A 25,479-nucleotide genomic window follows, 5' to 3' on the forward strand; every position below is an offset into this window, starting at 1 on the left:
CGGTGAGTCCAGGGGTATTTGTTGTTTTTTTAAAGGGCTGGGGCAGGCAAGGCAGCCATGGGGGTGCTAGGAGAGTGGGTGGGGATCAGGGGGCTTGTGACAGAACCCCCCTATGCAGTGTGGGATAGTGGGGGGCAGCGGGGATCTCCCGCTGCCTGGCAGCAGCTGGTAAGTGCAGTTTGGGGTGGAGGGGGGTTCAAAGAACCGGGAGCTGGGAGAGCAGGCAGGGCCGGGAGAGCAGGCAAGGAATGGGGCCTGTGCGATTCAGACATTTGGCTGATTTGGCAGCAGCCGAATCTCCGAATCAGATTTGGCCAAATCCGAAGTGAATACTAGCCGCTTCACACAGGCCTAATATTTAGTCATAACCAGTTTAACTAACTCCAGAATAAGTTCAGAGGTGTTTAGTGGTATTAGTCTGAAGATAGGCAGAAGGTGGGGCAGGATGGCTCTTTAGATACTAATTAGTTTAGAGAGACATAAGTTTTTGTAAGCCACAACCTACTTTGTCAGATGGTAGGAATGGACAAAGTAGGGCTATTGACTATGAAAGTTCATGCCTCAATGAAGCAATTAGTCTGTAAGGTGCCACCCTGCCCTGCCTTCTGCCAGAATAAGCTCTCAGTTGATAATCAGTTAGCTTTAATTTGCAGTATATGCTGGCCGCTGTGTGATGAGATATGATTTTGTAAGATGAATCTGGGGTATTGCTTTTCACTTGTCTCTGAGTGACAGTAAATGGTGACTCCAGCCCTTCTGAGGTTGAAATCGATAATGAAATCCAAATGAAGTTTTGATGTAGAGAGGGGTGCAAGATTGGCACCTCTCACTGATACTAACCTGCTGCCAGCCCAGCTGCTGCCACTGTCGCTGTCATTGCTGCCCAGAGTGCAAAAATGGCTTTTTATGCCTCTACACAGACTTATCTTTAGCGTGAGACAGAAAATATTTTCTCCTGGAAGAAGAGGTTTCAAAGTCTAAAAGAAAAGCTAGCACTGTAGTACTATCTAAAACTACCTGATTTCAAGCAATTGACAAAAAAAGGAGCACATTGATTATGAAATACTGTGGAGTCATGGTGAAGTCTGTCTTTGTTTTTATTTTGATAAGAGTTTTGATCAATGAGTCAACTTGATTTAATGATGTCATTTTGCCACTGTTGTCTTTGGTTGACTTCCTAATGGCTTCAAGATAGGAAACAGGTGTTTGAGTATGGTCCATTGGGCAGAATGATGTACAGTGTCCTCCTCACTGTCATTGTATTCAAAGATTGTTTCTTTGTGACAGAAAATATGCTTAGTCATGTAGCAGATACAACCCCATTTTATAAGAGGAGTTTACCATAAAGGAGTTTTTGAAAGTGAAATACTGTCATTCAGAAAAATTAATGAAATTATCATTACAAGAATGATACTTTATACTTGCTTTGTTTCTTTTTTCCAAGGACTTCACAGAACTTTTCAAAAAAGTAAACCTCTGTTAAGTTAGTCTGTCTCATCTAGGCCCTGTTTCGCAGGCTTTTCATAGTCATGTGGCTTTTTTTTAAGTTTTCCCAGGTCCTCTCTACTTTCTCTTGCTCATGTTACCCCTATCCCATTCACAACCTCACCCCTTATAGTAAGTTTTTTGGTTCTTTGGTGAGCTCTATTTCCACTCAGTGCTTCAGGCTAATCTACTGGTAAGAAGGATCATGGGATAATGGATCAACCTCAAGTCTTGATGTCTCTAACCAGGGTAGAAGGCAAGGGAAATTCAGCTCATTTACTAGTGGTCCTGACCTGCGTTCCAATTCAGCTATTTGACAAACTATGTTCTTAGTTAGATATGAGGGAAGAAATCAGCTTCTCTTGCCCTCATGCTGCAAAACTGAATGCTTTCTGGCAGCTTGTGGTTGAGAACAGGAAGAAGAGAATGAAAGACAGTGAGAGAAGAAGAGGCAAGGAGAGCAAGGATAGATGAATTGGATGGGGATAAGTATCAAAATAAAATGTAATCCCGAGACAGATGGAGAGATCAAAGGGAAATATGTATATAAACTTTAGCATGGGGATAATATTTGAGATTCTTTCAGTTAGCAATGCAGTTAATTCTCATAATGAATTGGATTGACTATTGTGAGAAACTCAGAGAAGAAAACCTTATTCACTGCAAAAGAAACCTTATATCATCAAATTTAAATTAAATTAAATAATATATACTGGTAACATTTTCATTTGTTATTGATGTAGGGAAGTTAAAATATATGAACTAAAGGTGTATAGTTAAAATTAGTTTGAAGACCAAATAAACTAAGTTAAACATTGATAAGGTACGACATTGCTTTGGTACTTGTACATTATCCAAATTGCAAAGAGAAATACTCCAGTACCACTTTACATGTCCTGCACGTAGTGTAAAGTATTTTGTTTGTTGTAGTTCTTACTTTGTTTTGTTTAGGTTGCAGTTGTTGCCTTTCCATTGTTTCTGGGATGCTTATGTTTAAATTTTCCAAGAATTGTGCAATGTTTTATTTTACACTACTCATATCACATTCAAGTTGAATATTGTAAACTCCCTGCAGCACTTCAAGAACTCTTGAGAAAACAGTTAAGTTAAAGACAGGGTTACTTTTCAAGAAGGAAATTTGATAAATATAAAGTTAATATGGCCCTGATATACGTAGGATATGCTTTTTGGCAACTAGTTTTCTGTGAAGCTGTATTCTGAGCTCATCATATATATATATAGGGCTTAGTCAGTCTGTCTGTCTGTCCATAACATTCTTAAAGCACTCTGATTGGTTGTCTCGGAAGCCAATCACAGTGCTTACTGAAACAACCAATCAGAGTGCTCCTCACAGACGAACACATAGACAGCTGGACGTTGCGGGGTGGGGTTCGCGGGGCAAAACGTGGAGCAGGGGGGAACACAACTGGTTGTGGAGCAGCAGCAACAAAGACTAGTGGGTGGCACACTGGTGGGGGAAGTAGGGGAGCGAGGGACCAGACGTGGGCCAGGGGAGGAGGGATGTGTGGCCAGACATGGAGCGGCAGCTGGATTGGTTGTGTGCAGATAGGGTGTGGGGCCTTCGCTTGGTTGGGTTGAGTGTTTGAGTTTGAGACAGCATGGAGTTGTCTCTGGTTTGACTTTGGCTGGTGGCTGGTGGCAGCCTCCTGGGAGGCAGTGGCAGCACGGCACTCCATCCCCGCCCACCCTCCCTCCCTCACCCCCCATCATTGTTGACAGGCAATTCGCTAGTCTTCAAATAATTCCTGCAAGTAAATTTAGGGCAGTCTTTAGTTGCAGATGGTGTGGATAGGTAATAGTGAAGGTAGGAGATGATACAGTAATAGCAGTCATTGCTAGTAAAATGCTTCAGCTTGAAGGAAATTTAAATCAATAAATGCCGGTGACAAAACCAGAAAGAAATTGTCAAAAGCAATAAACTAACAATGCAAATGCTTAAAGATGTTTGTTATGCTGTTTAACATAACAAATAGGAGCTATTTTAGTGTGCTTTTCAGTGAGCATAATAAATAGGAACAGTAGGAGCTGTTTTAGTGTGCTTTTTTTATGGAAGAATAAAAAAATTGTAACAACATCCACCATAAGATATTTCATCTTGTCGCATGTAAAATTTGGAAATGGACAAGAGAAATTGTTTACATCAGTCTAATTACCTCATATATCCAGGCTGAGTGGGGAGCTGCTTCAAGTAGCCCATAGAAATTTCCAGTGAAGGGCCTAAGGATTGAAGTTTCCTTAGATGCCAAATTCACAGCAGGATTCAGAGCTTTGAACCTTTTCCTGCAGCTAAGTACTTAAGCAAAATGAGCCTTTTCTCATTAAAAAAAAAAAGAGAGCAGGGGGTACTGCTCTTATGACCAGTAGTTAAAGCACCACCTGGGAGGTGGGAAACTTAAATTGAAATCCCTTTTAAATCCACTTCTCTTGCCATGCAAGAGAGTGTCTACCAAGAGAATGCCCTAACCCCAGACCAGGTTAAGTATTACAGCACATAAGACCCTTTGCAGATCTAGGCCCAAAATACTTTATGCATCTTACTGAAGCTACCTCGAGATTCCCATGATACATATGTAATGACTCAACGTTCAGCCAATACTGAAACACTAAGAGACAAAGCTAGAATGTGAACATATGTGTGGTAGCTTTAAATATGCCTCCTTGTTTAAATTTAACATCTGTGGATGGGTCTTGCAAATCCTCCCTTTTTTTTAGTCCTTACCCATATAAGTAGTCCAGTGTAAGTTAACTGGACTACTCTGTGAACAAGCAATATTCAACCAGAGTAAAGGTCACAGCCTGAGACTATAATGTGTCTGAGACAATGACTTCATATTTCTCCATGTTTGTACTTTGGGCGTATAAGAAAAATAGCTGGTCCTATTTGTTCTTCTAGTAATTCCCACAAGTCTTCAGGGTATTTTTGTCAATGTTCAAAGTGATAAAAATGTTTCTTTTTGATTGTCCTTTCCTTTTTCTCCTTATTCCATGGATGCTGGCATATCAAAAACAACATGAAACTGGATACTAACAATAAAACTGAATATTAAAAAATCTCAAAGGGAAGGTGGAGTCAGAAAACAAGAGAAAGTGTAGAGTGCATCTAACAATGGGGAGTCATTTCTCTTAGCATTCAGAAGGACAAAAATCTGTTAAGGAAATAGTGAAATAAAACACCACAAAGATTACGTAAGTTTTTGTTTGCACACAGTGTGATTTTTTCTCTTTCATCAGCCAATTTGTATATTTGAAAAGCCATTTGCTTGGTTAAAATAATTAGTTGAACTTCATCCAATCCCTCAATTATGTGAATAAATGTTTGAAGGAATTCAGAAAAATGTTACTGATAAAAAAACAAACAAACCTGGGTTGTGGTCATTAAACAATTATAATACTTTTCCTAACACCCACAGTTTAATTGTAATTTCAGAATGAGCCAGGCAGTCCAGATTCTCATGCCTGTTTGTGTATACCTTTTGTGGCTTGGAATGTAATCTTAAGTAATACAGCAATGTTGTAATTAGTCCTGCCCTAAATTTTAATGCAGAAAAGCTTCGTCTAATGTTGCCTAGGAAAAAGTAGTTGAAGATCTAAGAAGAAAGTAAAATTTGAAACCTAAGCTTAAAGTAAAATTTAAGTGTCTTTTGAAACCATGACTACAAAATATTTCACTTTTGTATTATATGTTATGCTGACATATTGTTATGTAACTCTTAACATACGGGGGAAGAATTTTTATTAGTGAATAAGAGTTTTGTTTGTATAAACTTCCTTATTCTAGACTGCCTGGGGAATTTAAAAAAATAGGGCATTATGTTACAATATAAACGTCCATGCGCGCGCGCGCACACACAGGCACACACACACAGTCGATAGTTAGTTAAGAGTCTCATACAGTAAAACTGCAGTACTTTGACTAATAGGTGAAAGCTTTAGGGAAAGTTGTAGGAAATCTAATGTATTATGCTAAATGCAATGAATGTCAGTAATTGTAAAATAATTTCTTTGATTCACTTTTGCACGTATTTCTTCTTGTAACTTAATGAGCTACATTGCCAGGAAAATAGTAACTAGAACTTTGGAAATAGAATTATCTGTTGTTTTGGGAGTGTTAATGCTAGCAAGTCAGAAGTCTAGAATGGTTGATGCACTATTATTGAGTCCTGATAGGCTCTATCCTTCCACAGCATTAAGCTACCGATTCCTTCATAGTATACACCAGTGGTCTAAAGGAGACAACATGCAGCTATTAATTTTATTTTATAAGCTGTAGACCTCATTTCGTATTCCTCTCCTAAAACTGTCAACTGTATTTTTTATAATATAACAGTATCCACAATGATGAGGTCATATAGAATAATAGAATTTTTTAAAAATAGAGATGAAAGGGGCCTCAGGAGGTCATCTAGCCCAAACACCTGCTCAAAGCAAGATTGTCCCTATCTAATCAAAACATAATCAAGGTTATAGGAAAGTAGCACTAGAAGGAATCTCATGAGGTAATCTAGTCCAGCCCATTGCTCATGGTAGGATCATCCCTGATTAAACCATTCTAGCCAGTGGCAGGGTCCGGGGGAAGATACTGGTGCAATTACACCCCACTTTCGTACTGAAGGAGCAGCAACCATGGATTTTTTTTAAGTCCATGAATAAGGTAAGACCCTTCCCCATGCTCAGTGACATATCCTCTCTGTTCCCTTGCCTGTCACTGCTGCTGCCTCTACTGTCCCCTACTGACCTGGGGCTGGAAGGAGGTGTGGGGAACTCCAGAGCCACTCCTGCCCTACTCCAGATGGGTGGTGTGGTGAGCCGGGCTTAGCTTAGGACAGCAGGAGCAGCAAATGGGCTTCTTCTCTCTGCCAGATCACCTGTGTGTTATCAGCCCTGGGAGCATGCTCAGGGACCTGCCACCATTGCTGCTGTTTCTGTCCCTAGCTGAGCCTGCCTCCCCATCAGGGTTTGAATTATGGGGGAGCTCGGGGGAGGGGAGCTTAGCGCCCCCCCCGAGACGACAGCCCCCCTATAATATTTGAAGATCATAATGGGGGGGGGGATCTCTGATTCTATTAGGGCATCGTGATGGGCAGCCCAATTTATTTTTTTGTAGACCCCCCCCCCCCCCCCCCCCCCCACAAGAGTCAAAGTGTAGTTTGAGCTCTGCTCCTCATGCAACCTGACTGGAGCAGGATAGGAGTGGCTCTGGAGTCCTTTCCCCCCCACCAGTCCTTAGTGCATCTGAAGAGTGTGAGGACAGTGGCAGTGGCTGTTGTGCCACTGTTGTGCCTTACCTGATTTGGGGGGCTTTAAAGAAAGGTCCCTGGCTGCTGCTCCTGTGGTGTGTTCTGTCCATCCTGGGGGGAGGGAAAGCTGTGAGCAAGGGGCTGCAGCTACTCCTGTGGCACCAGTCCCTGGTCCCTCACCCCTTTTACAAAATCCTGGATCTGCCCATGATTCCAGCCAAGTGTCTGACCTGTTCTTGAAAATATCTAACCTGTTCTTGAAAATTTCCAGAAATGGAGATTCTACAACTTCTCTCAGTGCTTAACCACCCTCATAATCAGAAAGTTCTTCCTAATCCCCAACCTAAATTTCCTCTGCTGTAGTTTGAGGCCATCACTCCTAGTCTTGTCCTATACAGCCACAGAAGAAAGCTTATCTCCATCCTCTCTATAATTGCCCTTCAGGTATTTGAAGACTGTTATCAAATTCCTTCTCAGTCTTCTTTTGTGCAGACTATATAACTCTAGTGCTTCCAGCATTTCCTCATAAGTCTTACCTCCCAGCCTCCTAATCATTTTTGTTGCTCTGTGCTGGACACTTTTCAATCTGTCCACAGCTTTCTTGAAGTTTCAGGCCCAAAACTGGACACCATAATCTAGGTAAGACCTGACCAGTGTCAAATAAAATGGAAGAATTACTTCCCTTGATTTGCAAGTGATACTTCTGTTAATAGAACCCAGTATATTCTTGGCTGGGGTTTGTTTTTTGGGTTTTTTTCCAACAAGAGCACTGAACAGGTCCTTCTGTGCAATAATAAGTAATGCAGGCTAGTTAGTCATTTCCCAGTCTGTACTTGTACGTGCAATTTTTCCATCCCAAGTGCAGGACTTCACATTTATCTTTGTTGAATTTCATCTGATTGATTTCAGATAATTTTTCTGGTCTGCTCAGGTCATTCTGGATCCTAGTAAGTCCACCCAGTTTGGTGTCATCCACAAATTTGCTAAGCATCCACTTGATCCCATCATCCAGATTATTAATGAAGATGTTAAACAAGACTGGACCCAGGACAGATACCTAGGGAGTCCCACTTGATACTTCCTCTCAACTAGCCATTGAGTCATTGATGAGTACTCTTTGAGCATGATGAACAAAACAGTTTCATATCTATTTACAGTACTTTTTGTCTAGTCTATATTTCCTTAACTTGTTAACAAGAATGCTGTAGGAGACAGTGTCATACTGGCTGCCTGTATGTTAAAACACTGTCTAAACTATTCCTGATTTTTGTAGAAAACGGCCTTATATTTTTCCCCTCTCTCTACTAAGTTTAATTCTTCCACTCAGATTGCATATGCTTAACCAGTTCGCTGTACAATGTGCCGGGTTGACTATGTAATTAAAAAAATATAAACAATATGGTATTACCTATAATATCCAATATGTCCTCTGTGGAATCTTGTCATTTCAAGGACTCTTGCCTGCTGCCATGAATGCTAAAAATACATTTGCAACCTAAAAATACTTTTTTTTTTAAATTTACTTTATTACAAGTAAACATTTCAGCTCTTAATGCTCAAATATTAATGATGGTTCCCTTGAGTTTTCTAGCTATTTTTGCTAGCATATAACATCAACCTAGTTTACCTTCAGTAAGTCCATTTAACCAAAGTTACTATTTTCATAGTCATAGGGTCATAGAGAAGTAGGGCTGGAAGGGATCTCCAGAGGTCCTCTAGTTCAACCCCCTACCTGAAGCAGGATCATCGCTGTCCAAACCACCCCATACAACCATAATCTAAATCCTGTATAAAACTTCCCTCAACCGTGACACAACATAGATCACAACATGCCACAGATAAAGCAGGGCCACAGCAGCCAATGTTTTGCTTCTGTAGAATGTTGTCAATATACACTTAAGAGGTCCTCAGTGAAGGGCCATGCCTCCTCCCTTACAGAGGAAGGCAACACTCCTTCCCCTCCCTTCCCCCCAAGTCCATACCAATCTAACCATGGAGTTAAATTCCTTCCTGACCTCAGATATGGTGATCGGTCTGACCCTGAACAGAGGGGCAAGATCCTTCTACTGAGAAACTTCCAGCTTTGCTCCTAGCAGGAAGTGTCTGTCCACCCATGTTGAAGTCCCCAGCCTTAGATGTAGCCAACACTAAACGCTTCTGGGGAAGCTTAAAAGCACCCTAACTAGCAGAAAAAGGAGGAGGAAGGGGAAGTGGTAGCAAGCAGCAAAACCCAGAAATGTGAGAAATGCCTATGGTAGCAAATAGGCATAGCTACACCTAGATCATCCTGGACTAGTGGCTGTCCAACCTCTTCTTGAACACCTCCAGGCAGTCTATGCCACTGCCTCACTGTTGTAACAGTGAAGAAGTTTTTTCCAGATATCCAATCTAAATTTACTTTGCTGCAATTTCAAGCCATTGGCTCATGTCCTTCTCTATGCAGCAGGAGAGAAAAGGTGCTTTCCCTCCTTTTTTATGGCAGCCCTTCAAGTATTTGAAGACTACTATTACATCCCCTCTTAAGCACCTTTTAGTGAAATCTATTATCCACCTGGAATGCGGTGGAGCTCTCAGTTTAAAAAAGTTTGTGCTCTGTGTCTTCCAAAGGCAGAATTCAGTAACAAGGGTGTGGAAAGATCAGCTAGTTTTAAAGTGCCTGCATGGTCCTGGGGCACAAGGAAACAGTCACCCCTTCGAACAACATGGACCAAATATGGTCTCTCTCTAAGCCCTAATTCTAAATATTAATGAAGCTATAGGCTTTATCATTGGACTCCGTGTTTGGTGTTTGGCTATTAGGTTGCACTTTGGCTTCTCTGTGGCATGCATTTTGGATTCTCACATGTGAGTCTTTTGTGCTTGTTTTTTCCCAGGGAACGGATGCGCCATTCTGCTATGTTTGAACTTTGCCAGGGAATGCACCAGATCAGCCTGCAGTTTGTTCGCTTGCAACTTAGCTTTGAAGAATACACCATCATGAAAGTTTTGCTGCTATTAAGCACGGGTAGGTTATCCCAGTGTGCTTGCTAATTGTTAGAAAATAGGTTGATTTAGCTCAAGAGGGCACAGCACCTGAAATTCATGAACTGTGCAGAGAATTTGACTTGAGTAACAAAAGAGCCAAATTGTGTCCTACTAGTCTGTAGGTTCACAGAAGAATTATGGAAAAGGCCACGTTACATAGCTGCATGTTGTAACTACAATTCCAACTTCCCATAACATCAGGAGCTGCTTTATGTGCTCTGTGTCATACAACCCAAAGCAGGTGAAGCAGCAGCAGGCCCTATCCCTCCATGCATGAACCAAGGAACAAAGCACACAGTGTGTGTGCTGCCATCTCATGAAATGGAGTTGCAATGGATGAGCACCCCCCAATCTAGATGGCTTAAAGGTGCCATCATGTTCAAGTGTACATTCCTGGTGTACTCTGAAGTGATTATACTGCTAATATTCAAATAATGTAAGTACTATGGTATTCTATAGTACACCAGCTTACCCTGTCTTTCTTTGTTCTTAAACATGGACTTGTGTTTCAAAGAGTTTGTTTTGAGGATGAATAATTGCATCTCAGTGGTAATTAAAAGAAGTAAGCAATAATCATCCTTTTTATCTACTTTGTTATACTCCCCTAAATTTTAAGATTTAAAATTCACATTGTAGCAAATAAGTAAAAACATTGATATTAAAGAAGCAAGAACATTTTGTATATTCTTTCTCCATCAGTGCCAATCACAAAGATTGTAAAGAGAACTTTTTGTGGTGCCACAGATATGGTACTGTGACTTGAGTGAATTAATCAGCTAGTGTTAATCAGCTAGTTAATGATCCAGTATAGTGTAAGAAGTAAAGAACGCTTGACTGCTGAAAAGGGGACTACTAAAAATGGCCAGAATAATATTGCATTTCAGTTACTCCTGGCTATTACTTGTAAGCTACTAGAAGTAGGTACAAGTCAGAGGTTTCTTCAGCCTGGTTTAAAGAGCATGATGGATCCTGCCCAGTCCCCATAATGGAACTCTACCCAAGACTTGTGTGGAGTGAAGCTCAGCACCTAAGCTAAGATTTTCTTATTTGCACCCCTTCCTCCATAGGGGCATAGCCCAGTTCTCTCCCTGAGGACAAGAACAAACTGTAAGTGACAGATGTTAGTCACTTCATTTAAATGCACTAGTGAAGAGCACTCAGGAGTGACCCACAACAGGGCAGTGATGATGATTGCAGTATCAGACTGCACTACTGGAATTTATAGCCCTGAGTTAAGTGCATTTGTTCCATAAACAATGCAAGGGGAGAGACTTGGTCTTGGTCTACACAAATAGTTTTGCCAGAAGAAATCAGGTGTTTATCCACACTCTGCAATGACAGAGGCCCTTTTTTTTGCTTATAGAGAAATGCCTACTCTCTGGATGACAGAAGGCTTTTGCTGAGGCTGGGAGCCCCCCAGAAAACATTTCTGGGTTTCCAGTACAGATAGGTCCACATTTTTCTGCTAGTAGCTGCTACCCCTTTAACAGGGTGGTGCCTCCCAGGCTGTACTGTGTGCCATGCTGATACAGCTGATGTAGTGGAGCTGTGCAGATGGGGGAGATGCACTTTGGTAGCTTCCCTAAGGGAGTGGCTGTCTGGTGGTGGAACTTCTATCAGCAGAAGGCTTATAAATATGTTAAGCTCTCAGATGCCTAAGAAAAGGATCCACAAAACCAGCCTGCTGATCAGGAGGATGCCTAAGCTAGCTAATAGCAAATACTGAGAAAATGGGTCCTCATCCCTCAGAGGGACTTAAGTACCCCTTTAATCAGGATCCACAACCCTGTACGTTCTCAGAGCTAGGTGCTTATGTCAGCCTCTTCATACAAAACAGCAGTGGTGGCAGTGGCATGGCCTGTGGGAGACCCTAGGTCAAGTCCCTTCTCTGCCTGAATCTCCTACCTCCCAGCTGAACACTTTTAGCCATCAGGCTGTAAGGCATCCTGGGACACAGCCCTGTCAGTTCCTTCTGTTGAAGCTTTTCTATTTTATGTGGACTATTTAAATAACCACGGGCCAGAGAGATTAGGAGTATACAAGAGTAATGACTAAGGTACTCAACTGAGAGAGGGGATATTTGGGCTGCAGTTAACACTAAAATATTTCAAATTGTTTTGCCTGTTGGTGAAAAATTAGGTACTTAGGAACTTCAAGGATCTCTAGATGTAGGCAGCAGCTAAACAGACTTCTTGAGGATGCCAGGTTTTTTTGGCAGCCAGTCATATTCAATCCTTTTGTGGATCTACCTGACCTTCCCCCCCAAACTGTAGTGATGATAGCAGTTCTAGTAACCTATATCAACTAGGACAGTATAGAATAAAGATGGATCGATAGGGGGATAACCTATAGAAAAACAGAAATGTTTTAAAGCAATTCTAGTAAGGTGGCCATAGTTCTTTAGCAAAAATAAATATTTATTATTTCACCTTTTCCTCAGAATATTAAAAAAAAAGTGTGAGTTCATTGAGATTGAGTAAGAGTGACCTATGTCAGTTAAATTAAACTAGCTATTTTAGTCTTAAATGAACAATGTGTCACTAATGTCACAAGAAGGCTTACCAAAATATTGGCAGCTTTGGGATGTTCCAGATGTTGCATGATACAACCTTAAAATGGACAAAAGTAGGACAAAAAGAAAATGAAGAAAATATCAACCCACAGAGGTTTTTTTTAATCTAGATTTCTAAATACCTTTACCTTAATGGTATATTATGATAGAAAATACCAGGCTTGTTTTAATTTCATTTTTTTAATTGAATCATGTGACAGGCAGTGTACAAGTTATTTTGAAACTTTCATGATGACCACATCAAGGAAGTTTCACTCCATTTACATGTGGAGGAAACCACGCATTACATCTCAATTGTTTTCTTGCTTTCCCCCAGCCCATAGAATTTGGGAGATTGCCAGTAGCTCTGCTGCATTTAATAAGTAAAATCAGAAACACTGGGCAGGCCTCCAGAATCTGGTGTTTTGCTTGAGTTCTCTTTATTTGTGGTCTTATTTTTTTTCTTTTTTATAATCTAGCTCGGATCATGATATAATAATTTTCAGATACAGCAGTAAACTAAAAGAAATAGTGTTAGACTAGGGTGGCTTTAACTCACATTTTATAACAACCATGAGGAATACAGAAGTCTTGATAAAAAAGGTATACTTTTTCTATTTTTATCTGGATGGCTCTATAAGTAATAAATAAAAAATATTATCCTTATATTTTATGCTAGTGCCATAGCTTGGGATAATTTCTTTATTTTTATTGGTGGACATCTAAATCTTTACCTTGAATGGATGTGGATTGAGATCACAATTCCGGCTAAAAACCACTGTTGCTTTTGTTATTTCCTTTTAAAGTGAAAAGAGTAAAATAGATTTTACTCTCTAAGGTTCCAGTAGTAAAGAATAAAATCTATTTCCTGTTGGTGTGCAGATTGCCATAATTGCCTTTAGGCTTATTTTATTTTTCCTAAACCAAGAGTTCACATACTGGGTGTTCAATGCGTGGTGGTAGTGATTCAATGGGTACTTGCTAATTACGTGGTTGTAGAACTTTGTTTGCCTCAGGTAGTTGCTTCTGCAGACAGCTAAAACATGCTAAATTCTTTCTTGACATTTCTCCACTTAAGCAGTTTGGTTATAGACACAAGGTCTTCATGTGATCACAGTGAGATCAAAGATGGTTCATTGGATTGCAAATAGGGAGGAAGGTATGTAGAAGGCAACCTGGTTAAAGTTGCCGTCAACACACTTTTAAAACAATTTGATATAGGTGACTGTCTAGCTTATTTTATTTTTAGAAAATAAACTCACTTCTTGCATAGTGAAGTATTTAGTTTTCCTGTTTCAGACCCAAGCTAATAGATCCATGATGTTATATTTAGTGGCTCAATGGAACCTAACCAGTTTAATGAGTATTGAAACATCCTAGTATATGGCTGAACCTTGCTGGTAACCTTCCCATGGACAGGTCCAAGATTGACTACAGGTCTTATCTTACAAATGGTTCTAAATCAATTCAATATTTCTGCAGTAAATGTTTTGGAACTTCTTGAATAAATAGCCTTGTTGACTCACACTAGTAACTAGGCCATGTAATGATCCAGAATTGGGCTTTTAGTCCTTTTGTGTAATACAGCCCCTTTCAGTAGTACAGATGTGATGTTGAATAAGGGTAATGGGAGGAAAAACTCAGATCTGGTCAAAACTCAATCTGGTCAAATCTTTTGGTAGGATGCCTACTTGGGAGAAAAAAAACCCTTTTAATATTAGTGTGGTGGCATTGTTTACTTTCAAATATCATGCACATGATCACTATGTCAAAACCTTCAGACACTGTTTGATTGCACAAGAAACATATAATTTTAGTACTTCCATACCTAACAGCTAAATTTAAGTATAGTATGAAAGACATTGCAATTATGTACTGTGCATTTCCCCCTCAAGCAAAGTATAGTGGTCAGGTGATAGCATGTAATGCCTTTAGCTTCTAAAGATTTCTGCCCTCTTCTGCCATATTTCATGCTTTAGTAAAATGAAAAAGCACTGCAATACATAGGTAGCATGTGCTGCATTTCAAAATGGTAGCATGCCTGCCCAAATCTGGAGAAAGTTCTGGCATTGTCTGAAAATACTTCTGGTGTTTCTACCTCTGTGAAATACAGAACCTGTATAACACAAAGATACTTTGTAACTCCTCTAGCCATTAATTAGCTTAATTTTTAATGTACATAGCAAAAGAACATTCAATTAACTGAATATTAATATAGGACTCTTTCTTTTGAATGACAGTTCCCAGAGATGGTCTCAAAAGCCAAGCTGCATTTGAAGAAATGAGGGCAAATTACATTAAAGAACTGAAGAAGATGGTAACTAAATGTCCAAGTAACTCTGGGCAGAGTTGGCAACGATTCTACCAACTGACTAAGCTTCTTGACTCCATGCATGATGTAAGTATGACTCTTTTGGGAGCTTATAGTATGAAGTAAAAACCCCTTAAGATAAACTCGTAATTTTTCATCAAGTCAGAGGGAGACAATAGATAATTAACTTTTTAAAAACATAGTCAGATAGAGGTTTCCAGACAAATATAGGGAACACTGCAACTAAAACATGAGAGAGGGAGAACTTTTAAAGGTCAGATTCTTTTGATGATAAATAGTAGCTCATTCCATAATTGCCATATTGAACAGATCTATCAGTTATGTAAGGTGCTTCCAGAACTGAGGAACAGAAATGAAATCTGGGCCAAAGCTGGACCAGTGGTATAAATCAAGGGTGGCCAACCTGAAGCATGTGCATCACACATAGCATGGGCAGAATCCATGTGTAGCACACAGTAGAGCAAGGCAGGGGTAGGCAGCACAGTGGCAGATAGGGCAGAGAGCAGAAAACAGAGCAGCAGATTAAGCAGGGAGAATAGGGCAGGAAACAAAAAGAATGGCAGCTGATCAGGCAGGAGAAGGTGATCAGAGCATAACTCAGGAAGGGATTTGAGGTTTGTAATGGGGGGTGCTCGGGGCCAATCTAACCATGGCCCGCCCACCTGTTCCTGGGCCAACCGCCCACATTCTCGCCTGCCATGCCTTGTTGGTATAATTAATTGATAGATGTCAATTAAGCAGGAGGCTGCCCATTTCATGCCCTGATGCCAGGGGGCGCTATCTGCGGCTCCATTCCTCCCCTGCACCGCAGCCCAAGCCTCGCAGATGGCATCTCTAGTTCTCATCGTCATCGGCCCCCACACTGGGCCCATGAATCCTACTACTGAACCCCACCTGGATTCCTTCCCCTCAGGCGGTCTCTTCCGCCGTCATACCGGGCACCATAGCTCCCTGAACTGATCTCCCTTCGGGTGTGATCCCCTCACTGGGACCTTCGGCTCTCTAGCGCTGGCCCACCTCCAGGCCAGCCAGAACCCCAGGCCCTCAGCTCTTGGGCGTTCTTCACAGTGGGCCCCCCCGGCCCTTCGACCCTTCCAGTCCTGGCCCCAGCTCGGGAAATTCAGACAGGCGTGAGTCTATGGCCCTTACTCTTTTGCCATGGGGTCCACCTTCCCGACCCTCCAACAAAGGGGTAACCCACCCGGTTGGGGGGGCTAGCGGTTAAGGCGCCCCGCCCTGCCTTTCACCAGGGTGGTAACTGGCCTGGCATTTCCTGGGGGCTCCCGCACCACTGAGAGCCCCACCAGGCCACCCACTCCCAGCAGGGTGCAGTTTTAGGTCATGCCCAGGACCAGGAGCCTCCTTACCATCCCCTATAGCTCCTCCCTTACCTCCAGATGATACCAGCAGCCCTCCAGCCAGGCGATGTTATTGCCTAGGCTCCAGCATCAGAACGGCCCTGTTTATGTGGGCAGCCCTGAATCTAAAATTGCTGCTCTCATCAGGCACCTGCCGGCTGCTGCCAGCTCCAGGCCCTTAAAGTGGCAGGCACAAACAGGGTTGATCTGTGGCAAGGGGTTGATCTGTGGCCAGCCTGCCAAAAAGGTTGGCCATCACTGATGTAAATAATTTTTGTACCAGGTAGCAAGGCTGGCTCCATAGTGCTTAAATCCTGAGGAACGTTCACAATTCATTTTACAGCACAAGGTGTTAGATTGGAGGGTCACACCTCTTATAACTTAAAATTGGCTTGTTATTAAAACGTTTAATGTTGAACAAATCTGTGACCTCTTACAACTATTAATTTTGTGTCATTAAAAAACATTGTTGATATTTTGGTTATTGAATCTTTGCTGAGTTTTGCAAATACAGTATTTATTGAATTATAATGCCATTTACAGTATTATTTCTAGCCTTCCATCTCATTTTTTGTGCTTTTAGGAGCTACATCTAACAAAGACTTCAGCCAAGAATGCATGATACATGGGTCCAGAGAGACAGCAAGCAAAAGAGAGCATGATGCTCTAGCCTCACAATTAGAGTAGTTACGTAAGAGTGGTAGGTCCTAGGTTCTGGTCCCTGCCCCAGAAACATTGTGTATTTTGCATTTATCAGTCATTATATAAAATACAGAAAAAGTCTGGGAAACAGGGAGCAGAACCCAGAACATCCCTGGCCCAGGTAACTGTCCTAACTGGTAAACTACAGAATCATACCCTTTCTTGTTTGCTGTCTTTCCCTCCCCATGGATCTTGCATTCTTAGCTGCACTGTCACAGTTGTTTTTTATCAGGCTTACCAAATTAGCCCTGTCCGAAAATGTAGAACACGCTAATTCCTGGATTCCAGTCATGTTTATAATGGAGCTGGACATATTGCTTCTCCAACTGAGACAGATTTGCCTGACATCTAGAAGCAAAATACCAGGTACCCAGGAAATGTCATATCGAGCAGTGAATAGAGGTTCCTCCAGGATTAGGTGTTAGTAGAAAGATAGATTTGTTTTATTCCAGCATTGGATTTGGGCATCTACATTTTCAAAAAAAACAGCTCAAAGGGCACTTGTACATGTGCTCTGGGAGAGGGGAGGAGGGGAGTGCATTAAATAGAATGGCTCCAACAACTACCCTAATTAAACCGCTGCAGCATCTTGTGTATCAGATCCCTGCACTTCAAAATGGTGGTGGGGGCACTTGAACTAAAGCTCATTCGAGCTTTAATTCAAGCTCTCCCACCACCATTTTGAAGTGTGGGGATGCTGATACACGAGATGCAGGAGGCTGCTGGAGCACGGTAATTAACATGCTCCAACAGACTCAGTTAATCGAGTCTGTTCCTATGCGCTGTAATTACAGCAGATTGGCTTATCCTCCATGCTCACGTACAGGCATATTAAGTGCCTGGGTCCTCTTCTGTATCTTGTTCTAAAGGTTTATCTTTGGGTGCCATCAGTTACAAGAGGATTACTTTTTGTTAAACTATGTAGAAAAGGAAAGAAAACTCCTTCGCTTCTTTATGATGTGGCAGGGTAGTTGTGCTGCACAGCACATGTAGAATCTTTGGCCCAAGCTTGCAGAGTCTGCATATAAATGTACCTCTTTGTACTTACTTGGCTTTTGTTTTTGTGGAGGCAGTACAGTACAGTGCACTTCAGGTCAAATCTGTATGACAGCCTGAGGTCTGTTTACAGTATGTACATATGGAATTATTTTTCAAATATTGTTCTGTTGTTCATTAAAACATTGAAAATCTTAGTGGGAGGCAGAGAGTATTATTAGTACTGCAGTAATAGCTCATTCTTTAGAGATCAGTTTTCACTTATTTCTTGCCAGTTTTCTTGAAGGTTTACTGTTTGTTGGAGAGGCAGGAGGTTGGGTGATAAAAGTCAGTCATTTATAAGGTTCACAAATGAATCTTAAGGGAAGTTAACATGCGTCTCCCAAGCCCTTATTAAAATATTTTTAGTCCATTGAATTGGAAGGTACATAATTCTTTCTTCTGAAAAATACATTTTGGGTGCATCTACACTTGCAATTAATGTGCCTGAAATTTCTGCGCAGAAAATTCAGGCACATTAAAATGCACCTTGGCACACATCTGAACGTGTGTGCCCATCTGAAGCAAATACGCTTCTGATGGGAACATTTCAGTCCAGGGCTGCCCCCTGCCAGGGGGAGATCCAGGTTCCCCTGGGGGGCAATCTGGGTGGAGGGAGCTGTCCCAGGTGCAGGACACTTCCCCCTGCCCTGCAGAGTTTGGGGCTTATCTGGGCAGCAGTTGTGCCCCCCTGCTGCCTGTGCTGACCAGGAACAAAGTGCTCCCAGTCAGGATCTACACCTGTGCTTTGGTGCGTTACTTAATGTGCCATTTCTGTAGTACCTGTATGTATTTGTACTAGCAAATGGTGCATTAAACTATTTTAATGCACAGTAATTGATGCACTCGTGTAGACAGGGATACTTTATTGCGCATTAGATTAATGCGCAGTAAAGCGCATTAAAGCATCTTGTATAGATGCACCCTCAGTGTTTCATCTATCCATTCTGTATTTTTAAAATAAGAAGAATTGTGTGGATAGGGGTTATTGACTGACACAAAATCCACACCTATTTAGAAATACAGCAATGTTGCACAGAAATCAGCCAAAATCCTGAATCAACTATGGTAGGATTCATTCACTTGGAATACCATGGTGTTATTTAATTATTAATAAGGGATGGAACTGATAAAGCCACTTGTATTATAATACATTCTATTTTCATATTAACAGGTTAATAAAGGACTTTTTAAAGGAAGTCCTGCTATTGGTCTTGTCTTTAAAACATTAAACTGTCTTTACAGCAGTGATTTCTTTTGGGACTTATCAGTCAAGGAACCTTGTTCATTTTTCTCTTCAAAATTCACTTTATTGTTTCCAATGATCTGTATTAGCCAAAAAAGGTCAGAAACAGCATAATATCAGTATTGAAACTGGGGAAATTATTTATTCATATAAATGAAAACACATCAGAATAAGTTTACAGTCTTCATGATACTGAGAGGTGAAACTTGCTCTTTTCCCCTAGTAGTGCAGAATATCTTAGCTCTAAAAATGAAAAAGTAAATGCAGCTTTTTGCTAAATTCCTGGATAGGTCAACAGTTTTCAGCTGTCACCAAGATATATTTTTTGACCTGCATTCTGTGTAATTTTAAAAGATCAGACTACCCATCTCAAAGGGTCCAACCATAGCTGAAGTCCCGTGTTTATATTCCTATTGCAGATACAGCATTGGTATTTACAGCACAACCCTGAAGGGAGTTCTCTAGAATTCACTCTTATTGAGTCTTGCTGCTGCCTCTAGCTTTTTTCATTAGAGCAAAACAGTGTATCATCATTTGTGGAGTTTCCTTTACCAGGGTGTAGCACCATTCAATGACATGATGTCATTTCTTTGCACCTTCATGCTTTTTTTTAATTTTTATGAACCTTGTTTTTAAATATTTTGAAAACTATGTAAAAATAAGGCACATTTGAATTCAGAATTGAGTTGCATTTGGTTTATGTAAAATGCATAGCATCAAAAGCAAATGAGATGGTTTTACACTGCTCAGTGCATTCAGTAATTCATCCACATGGTGAGCATATGTGCAGGCAGAAAAGTGTCGAGGTGAGGAAAACAGGAATTCTCAAGAAGAGCAGGTAGGCAGTTAAGTATTTGAAAATATCAGCAGCTTTCAGTAATGATTCCTAAAACCTCTAAGCACTTAAAACAAAATTTCAGAGCTAGAAAACAAAGCTAGTCCTGAGCAGCTGGTACGAATATAGAAGCGCACACTCACATAGATGCTAGCATGCAGAGCAGTGCCTCGTCTGCACATTGGGGTTTAGTTCGCACTAAGCTCAATTGCTGTGCATTGAAATGACCTGTGTTGGCACAATGCAAGAGCCCCACTGTGTGGAAGCAATGATTTATACTGTTGTCAGTGCCAGCCATCTGTGTAGACCTCGCTACACTGTACCCTCTAGTACCCCAGGGCATGCAGGGCACAGGTAGCTATTGCATTGTCAGTTGATTGTTAGAGTACTACTACTCAGGGGAAACTAGGCACCTCCATCTAGACAAACCTGAGGTGCACATACTTTTATGTGTAATTGTGGGGAGCAATACAGGTCATCCTCATTTACTTCCAGCCAGGATTTTATTTCTACTTTTCTCACTTTGGAAAGCACATATTAATATTTTCATTAACTGCCACTTTTTTTTGTTGTTGAAGGCCACAATTTAGTGAGGGTGATTGATCCCTTCTCTTAATCAAAGAGGCAAACAGTTCACTCTTATAGTCCTGAATAACCAAGGGCCTTTTGGAGAGAGACGTATACAATATGAACTTCTAAGCAAACTGCATTACGTGATGAAATGAGTGGCAAGCAGGAACATTAGAAACAGATGTAGTTACACATGGTATTGAAAAAAACTTCATTTGGACCCTCCTTGACATCTCCTGTTGGCTTTGGCAGCAAGGCTTGTATCTTGCGAGACGATCTTTGTTTCATATAAGGCATTTGATATATGGCTAGCACAGAACAAAAGTTGAGTTCAGTTTCAAGCAGACTGATATTAAAAAGACTTTCAGTTTAGAGGGCTTTTGTATCAATGCCATGACATTAAACTCTAATATGAACCTACCCCTTGGCATGGCGAGGCAGAGTATTACACACTGTCATTTGCTTGATGTTTTCTGCCAAACAAAAATAAACTGTTTAAATATCATTTTATAATTATTTTTTAAGGTTGGTTAAGGTAAAACTTTAGATTACAGCTAAGGTAAATCTTTCCATAAACAGAGATCATCACAAACAGGATTTGACTCCCTGATAAAAGCTGCTATTTGAAAAAGCAACACAGATCCTCAAAGGATCTTCAGTGTGCAATGTATACATAACAAAAGTTCCTTAAGGCTAGGGACAGAAACCAGTATAAGTGATTGGAAAACAGTTCAAATCTGTAATGCAACAGAAGTTAAGTGCACATAAACCACTTTCAAAATCGCCAAAACCAGTTTAAGAAACTGGATGGAAGTAGTATCGGACTTAACTGATTTAGGTTAAATGGGTTTATTGAACTTCTGTCCCAAGTCCCCTCCAGATTCAAGTTAACTTACAGTCCCCCATCATCTCAGGATGCTTTGCACCTCCCCCACAAAACCCTCTCGCAGGGTGGGTTGACTAGCCTTGGCCTAAGCTGTCTGTTCCAGCTGAGCAGGGAAGCATTCTCGAGCAACCTTCGGCTTCTAGCCTGGGCCCCTGCAGGCGTGAGGCTGCATTTGCAAAATCAAAAGTGAATGTCTGTTTCCTTGTTTATTGGTTCAATCTGTGCAGGCTTCAGATGTTGGGTGGTACACAATACAAGACTTGAAGAGTCCACAAGGAAAAAGATACTTTTCAGGAAAACACTGAGCCTTTGCACGTATCATTCATGTAACTAATCAAGAAAAATTATTCAGCACTTTTACCCCAATGCTGCCTTAATCAGTGTGATAATCATAATCATCATGATATTCTAGGTACATTTGGAGAGGAGACATTGTTACTGTAATGTCACTGTAATGTTTCACGGTAATTCAGAATTTAGGGAAGCATTCTAGGTCAAACACCTAGTTTGACAAACTAAAGTGCTGATGCTCTTTTTCTGCTATATGTGTCAAGGTGTTTTTAAGCCTTCCCAGAGGCATTGGGTGTTGACTACAGGCAAGTCTGAGGACTTCGACTGGGGGTATGCCAGTGTTCCTGCTGGGACCAAAGCTGGAAGTTCCTGGCTAGAAGGTCTTGCCTCTTCTCTCAGGGTTAGACAGATCACTGTATTTAGGGTCAGGAAGGAATTTAACCCAAGGTCAGATTGGTATGGACTGTGGGGATTTTTGCCTTCCTCTGTAGTGGGAGGCATGGCTCTCTTGAGTGTATGTTGACAACATTTTATAGAAGCAGTGTATTGGCTACCATGTTTCCTCTGCTTTACCTGTGGCAGGTTAGGGTATTAGTGTCGCATCAGGATTGAGAGTAGTTTTATGTAGAGTTTAGATTATGGTTGTATGAGGTCATTTGGATAGAGATAATCGTGCCTTAGGAAGGGAGTTGGACTAGATAGCCTCTGGAGGTCCCATCCAGCCCTACTTCTCTATGACTGTGTAGAAAGGGCTCTTTTGCTACTTATGGCAGCCTTTTGCTGCTTCTGGATGGACAAGGGTGTGGTGAGGATACTCTACTGAAATCTAGGTGACTCTCCACCTCAAAAATACCAGACATGCTTGAGATTCTCTAGAACAGTGCTGACTTTAGTGACTTCTCTTGATGGACAGATATTCGTTTTTCTGAATATGAAGAGTAAGTAATACAAGCAAAAAGGGTCTGTTTCAAAATGACGGTAAATAAAGTTAATTTATTGGGGAGTAATCATTACAGTTCATCACAGGTCTTAAATACAGAGAGCAAATGCAGACTCATTACATAGGACTCTTAGTCAGTTTTTCCAAATCCACTCTAGTCTTTAAAATATTTAAACCATGTTTTCTATACAGTACATTTCCTGGTTAGTTATGGAGGAGAGGGCCATTGGTCATTAATGATTGATATGGTAAAGGAAGACTGTATTATCAAAATCGTTGCTAAGAACCTGTATCATCGGTTCATTGTGACAGCGGACATTTTCACATATATTTGTGGTTCAGGTGACACAGAAGCAAACACTCTGACTTGTGTCTTTGTAACCCATGACCTTGGTGCCTTTCATTTAATTATTTATGTTAGGGAGGGAGGTGTGTCACACAGTTAAAGACACAAAGCCACATTTAAAGCAGTCCATTGAAGTGAACTAAACTTTATCTATTAATTGGTAGGCGAGATCTCCTATTTTTATTCTTACAAAAACCATGATGAATATGAATGCTGGAAAAAATGAAAATTGTTCATTATGCTTTCAGCTAGGCAAGTAACTCTTTTAAAGAATAATACACAACTAAACAAGTAATGGCTTTAAAAATAAATACATTTCTGTCCAATATTTTGCTTTTTTCTATTTGTGAAATCAGTGGTGCCTTCATTCACACCACTTAATTATACCATTCTTTCACTCTGCTTCAGACAAAATGGCATCAGCATTTCCATTTTTCCCCCTTGATTTCGAAGTTTAAAATGGAGAAATATATTCCAAAGGATAAAACGTAGTTACAGCTTCTAAGCACAGGGCGTTTGGGTTTTAGCAGTACATTTGGGGAAGGTGAGGGAAATCTGTAGCATATTTAAGATACTAGAGTGAAAAAAATATGGACCAAATGGAGAAGTGAAGAGTAAAATGGTGAATAGCTCACATTCCCTTATTTTAATTTGGTGACCTCTAGGCTTCCATATGCCAACTGAATATCAGGTGCTATCATTTATATTACAATTTGTTAGAAACCGAGTATTATAGAAAGGAACTTCTTTGGCCTGTGCCTCCAGCTCCTCGATGTAAGTTACAGCAGAAGAGACTCCCTTCTACACTGGGTAGGATTGATCTGAGCTAATGTAGCTCAGTGTTATATATATATGTGTGTGTGTGTGTGTGTGTGTGTGTGTGTGTGTGTGTGTGTGTGTAATACATATATGCATGCGTGTGTACACGCATACTCACACACACACACACTACAAATACAAAACCTCATCTAAATCGCAAAAACAAGAGCTCAGAAGTTAGGAGATCGCACGCACATTCTTGCTTATGCAACCTTAATTCTCCCCCTTTGTGCATCCAGCCTACTTACCAACAGGCAAGGTCCTGTGGCAAAAATAGGATAAAATAATGTAATTAAAGACTACCACATTGTATATGCACAAAGGGGTAGAACTAAGGTTACCTAGGCTTAATATTCTTTTAATGTAGACATTGTGTGTAATTTTATACTAAGCCCTTCATAGTTTCTATGTGTTTAGGTACTAACTTGAAGACATGAGTTATCCTTCTGGCTGCAGGATATTTGAGAGGGGTGCCCCTCCTAGTTGTTCTTCTTTCCCACTCCTTGTTACATAATTTTGTTTTCTGTCATAACTTCCTTTTTTCTTACTCCTATTAACTTTTAGTATGTCCTCAACATGCCTCAATCCCCCTACCCTTTATTTACAATTTACTGTCTCTGGCTGCATCTCTGTCATGCTAACTTTAATATTTCACCAGTGCTATAGAAAGACAAAACATATGGTGGCTAGAGTTAAAATACAGCACTGCTAAAAACAGGAACACAGGCAATTTGGCATGAGTCAGGCAGCAAGAATTTCAGCTTTGATTTCCTAGTAGTTTTGATTTGTTAAAGCAGCTTAATATTATTAAACTGTTTTACATTCCACATTAAAACTCAACTCTTTGCTTATACCATTATATGACGATAGCTTTTTAACTTACCTTTATAAAGCCCAATTTACATACGACTGAAAATCCTAGGCTAACTAGATGTAAGATTGCATACAACATCAAAAATTGTGTCAAAAGAACCTTAAGGTTGCAAAGTCAAACACTCAAAAGTGAAGAAATTCCAGATTTTATGATTGCCTGTGCAACCTCAGTTGTTTTTCTATAGAACTGATTATCATACAATCCATAATTATATACTCTTTAATTGCATAATTTTATCCTGTTTGGTGTTTTTCCTCAAGACCACTGTCTTATTCAGTGCACATGGTGGGCACTTAATGAACATCTAATCACTATTTTGTTTTCCTCTCATTGTTCAGTGAGTGTAGGCTGTATGCACCACACTGTATTTGAACCTTACTAGAAGGTAGGACTATTACTTTCCTCATCAGTTTTTGTGTGTCACTTGCACATCATATTGCAAGGTTTCACAAACAATATATCTTTTCAAGACCTCTTTGAGGTGAAGAAGGATGCTACTTGGAGCTGGGCAGAGAACAGGTTCTGTTGGAACTTCGTCATGCACAGAATGTTTTAATGTCAATGAACTGGCAGATTCTGACAACAAAATATTTAATCAGAATATTTCTGGCTGGCTCTCCATTTTTACAGATGGAGAGCTGAAGCATAAGAATTAAAGTCAGTTGTCCATTAATGTTGGGTGCCCAGTTTGGGACACTGAGGACCTGACTTTTTTCCTGGGAGCTTAGCATATAGCACTGCATATATTGAAGTACTACAAGGGTGCTTAGAGCTTTTGCCATCAGGTTCAGAGGAAATCTGGAACATGCAATTACCAAACCACCTCTAAAGTCTGGTTTAAATCATTTGTTTAGCATCATACAGGAAGTCTGACACAGGCAGGATTCTCTCTAGGGCAGCATTCAACTGCTTGAGACCCTTATTTGT

The 25,479-nt window shown here is 40.6% G+C and overlaps 1 protein-coding gene across 9 annotated transcripts in view; it reads left to right on the forward strand.

The window, feature by feature from the left end:
* NR3C2 (nuclear receptor subfamily 3 group C member 2) overlaps window positions 1-25,479 on the forward strand; it is a 321,566-nt gene that overhangs the window by 283,739 nt on the left and 12,348 nt on the right. For all 9 annotated transcript variants that reach the window (XR_003094089.1, XM_025204306.1, XM_025204304.1 and 6 more), the window contains 2 exons: window positions 9,617-9,747; window positions 14,559-14,716. Coding sequence is in view for 8 of the 9 variants with exons in the window: in XM_025204306.1 (XP_025060091.1) it covers window positions 9,617-9,747; window positions 14,559-14,716 (289 nt within the window). In the remaining variant the exon portion in view is untranslated. The remainder of the gene's footprint in view (window positions 1-9,616; window positions 9,748-14,558; window positions 14,717-25,479) is intronic.

The sequence above is a fragment of the Alligator sinensis genome, unplaced genomic scaffold (genome assembly GCF_000455745.1).
Source record: "Alligator sinensis unplaced genomic scaffold, ASM45574v1 scaffold169_2, whole genome shotgun sequence".
Taxonomy (NCBI): Eukaryota; Metazoa; Chordata; order Crocodylia; family Alligatoridae; genus Alligator; species Alligator sinensis.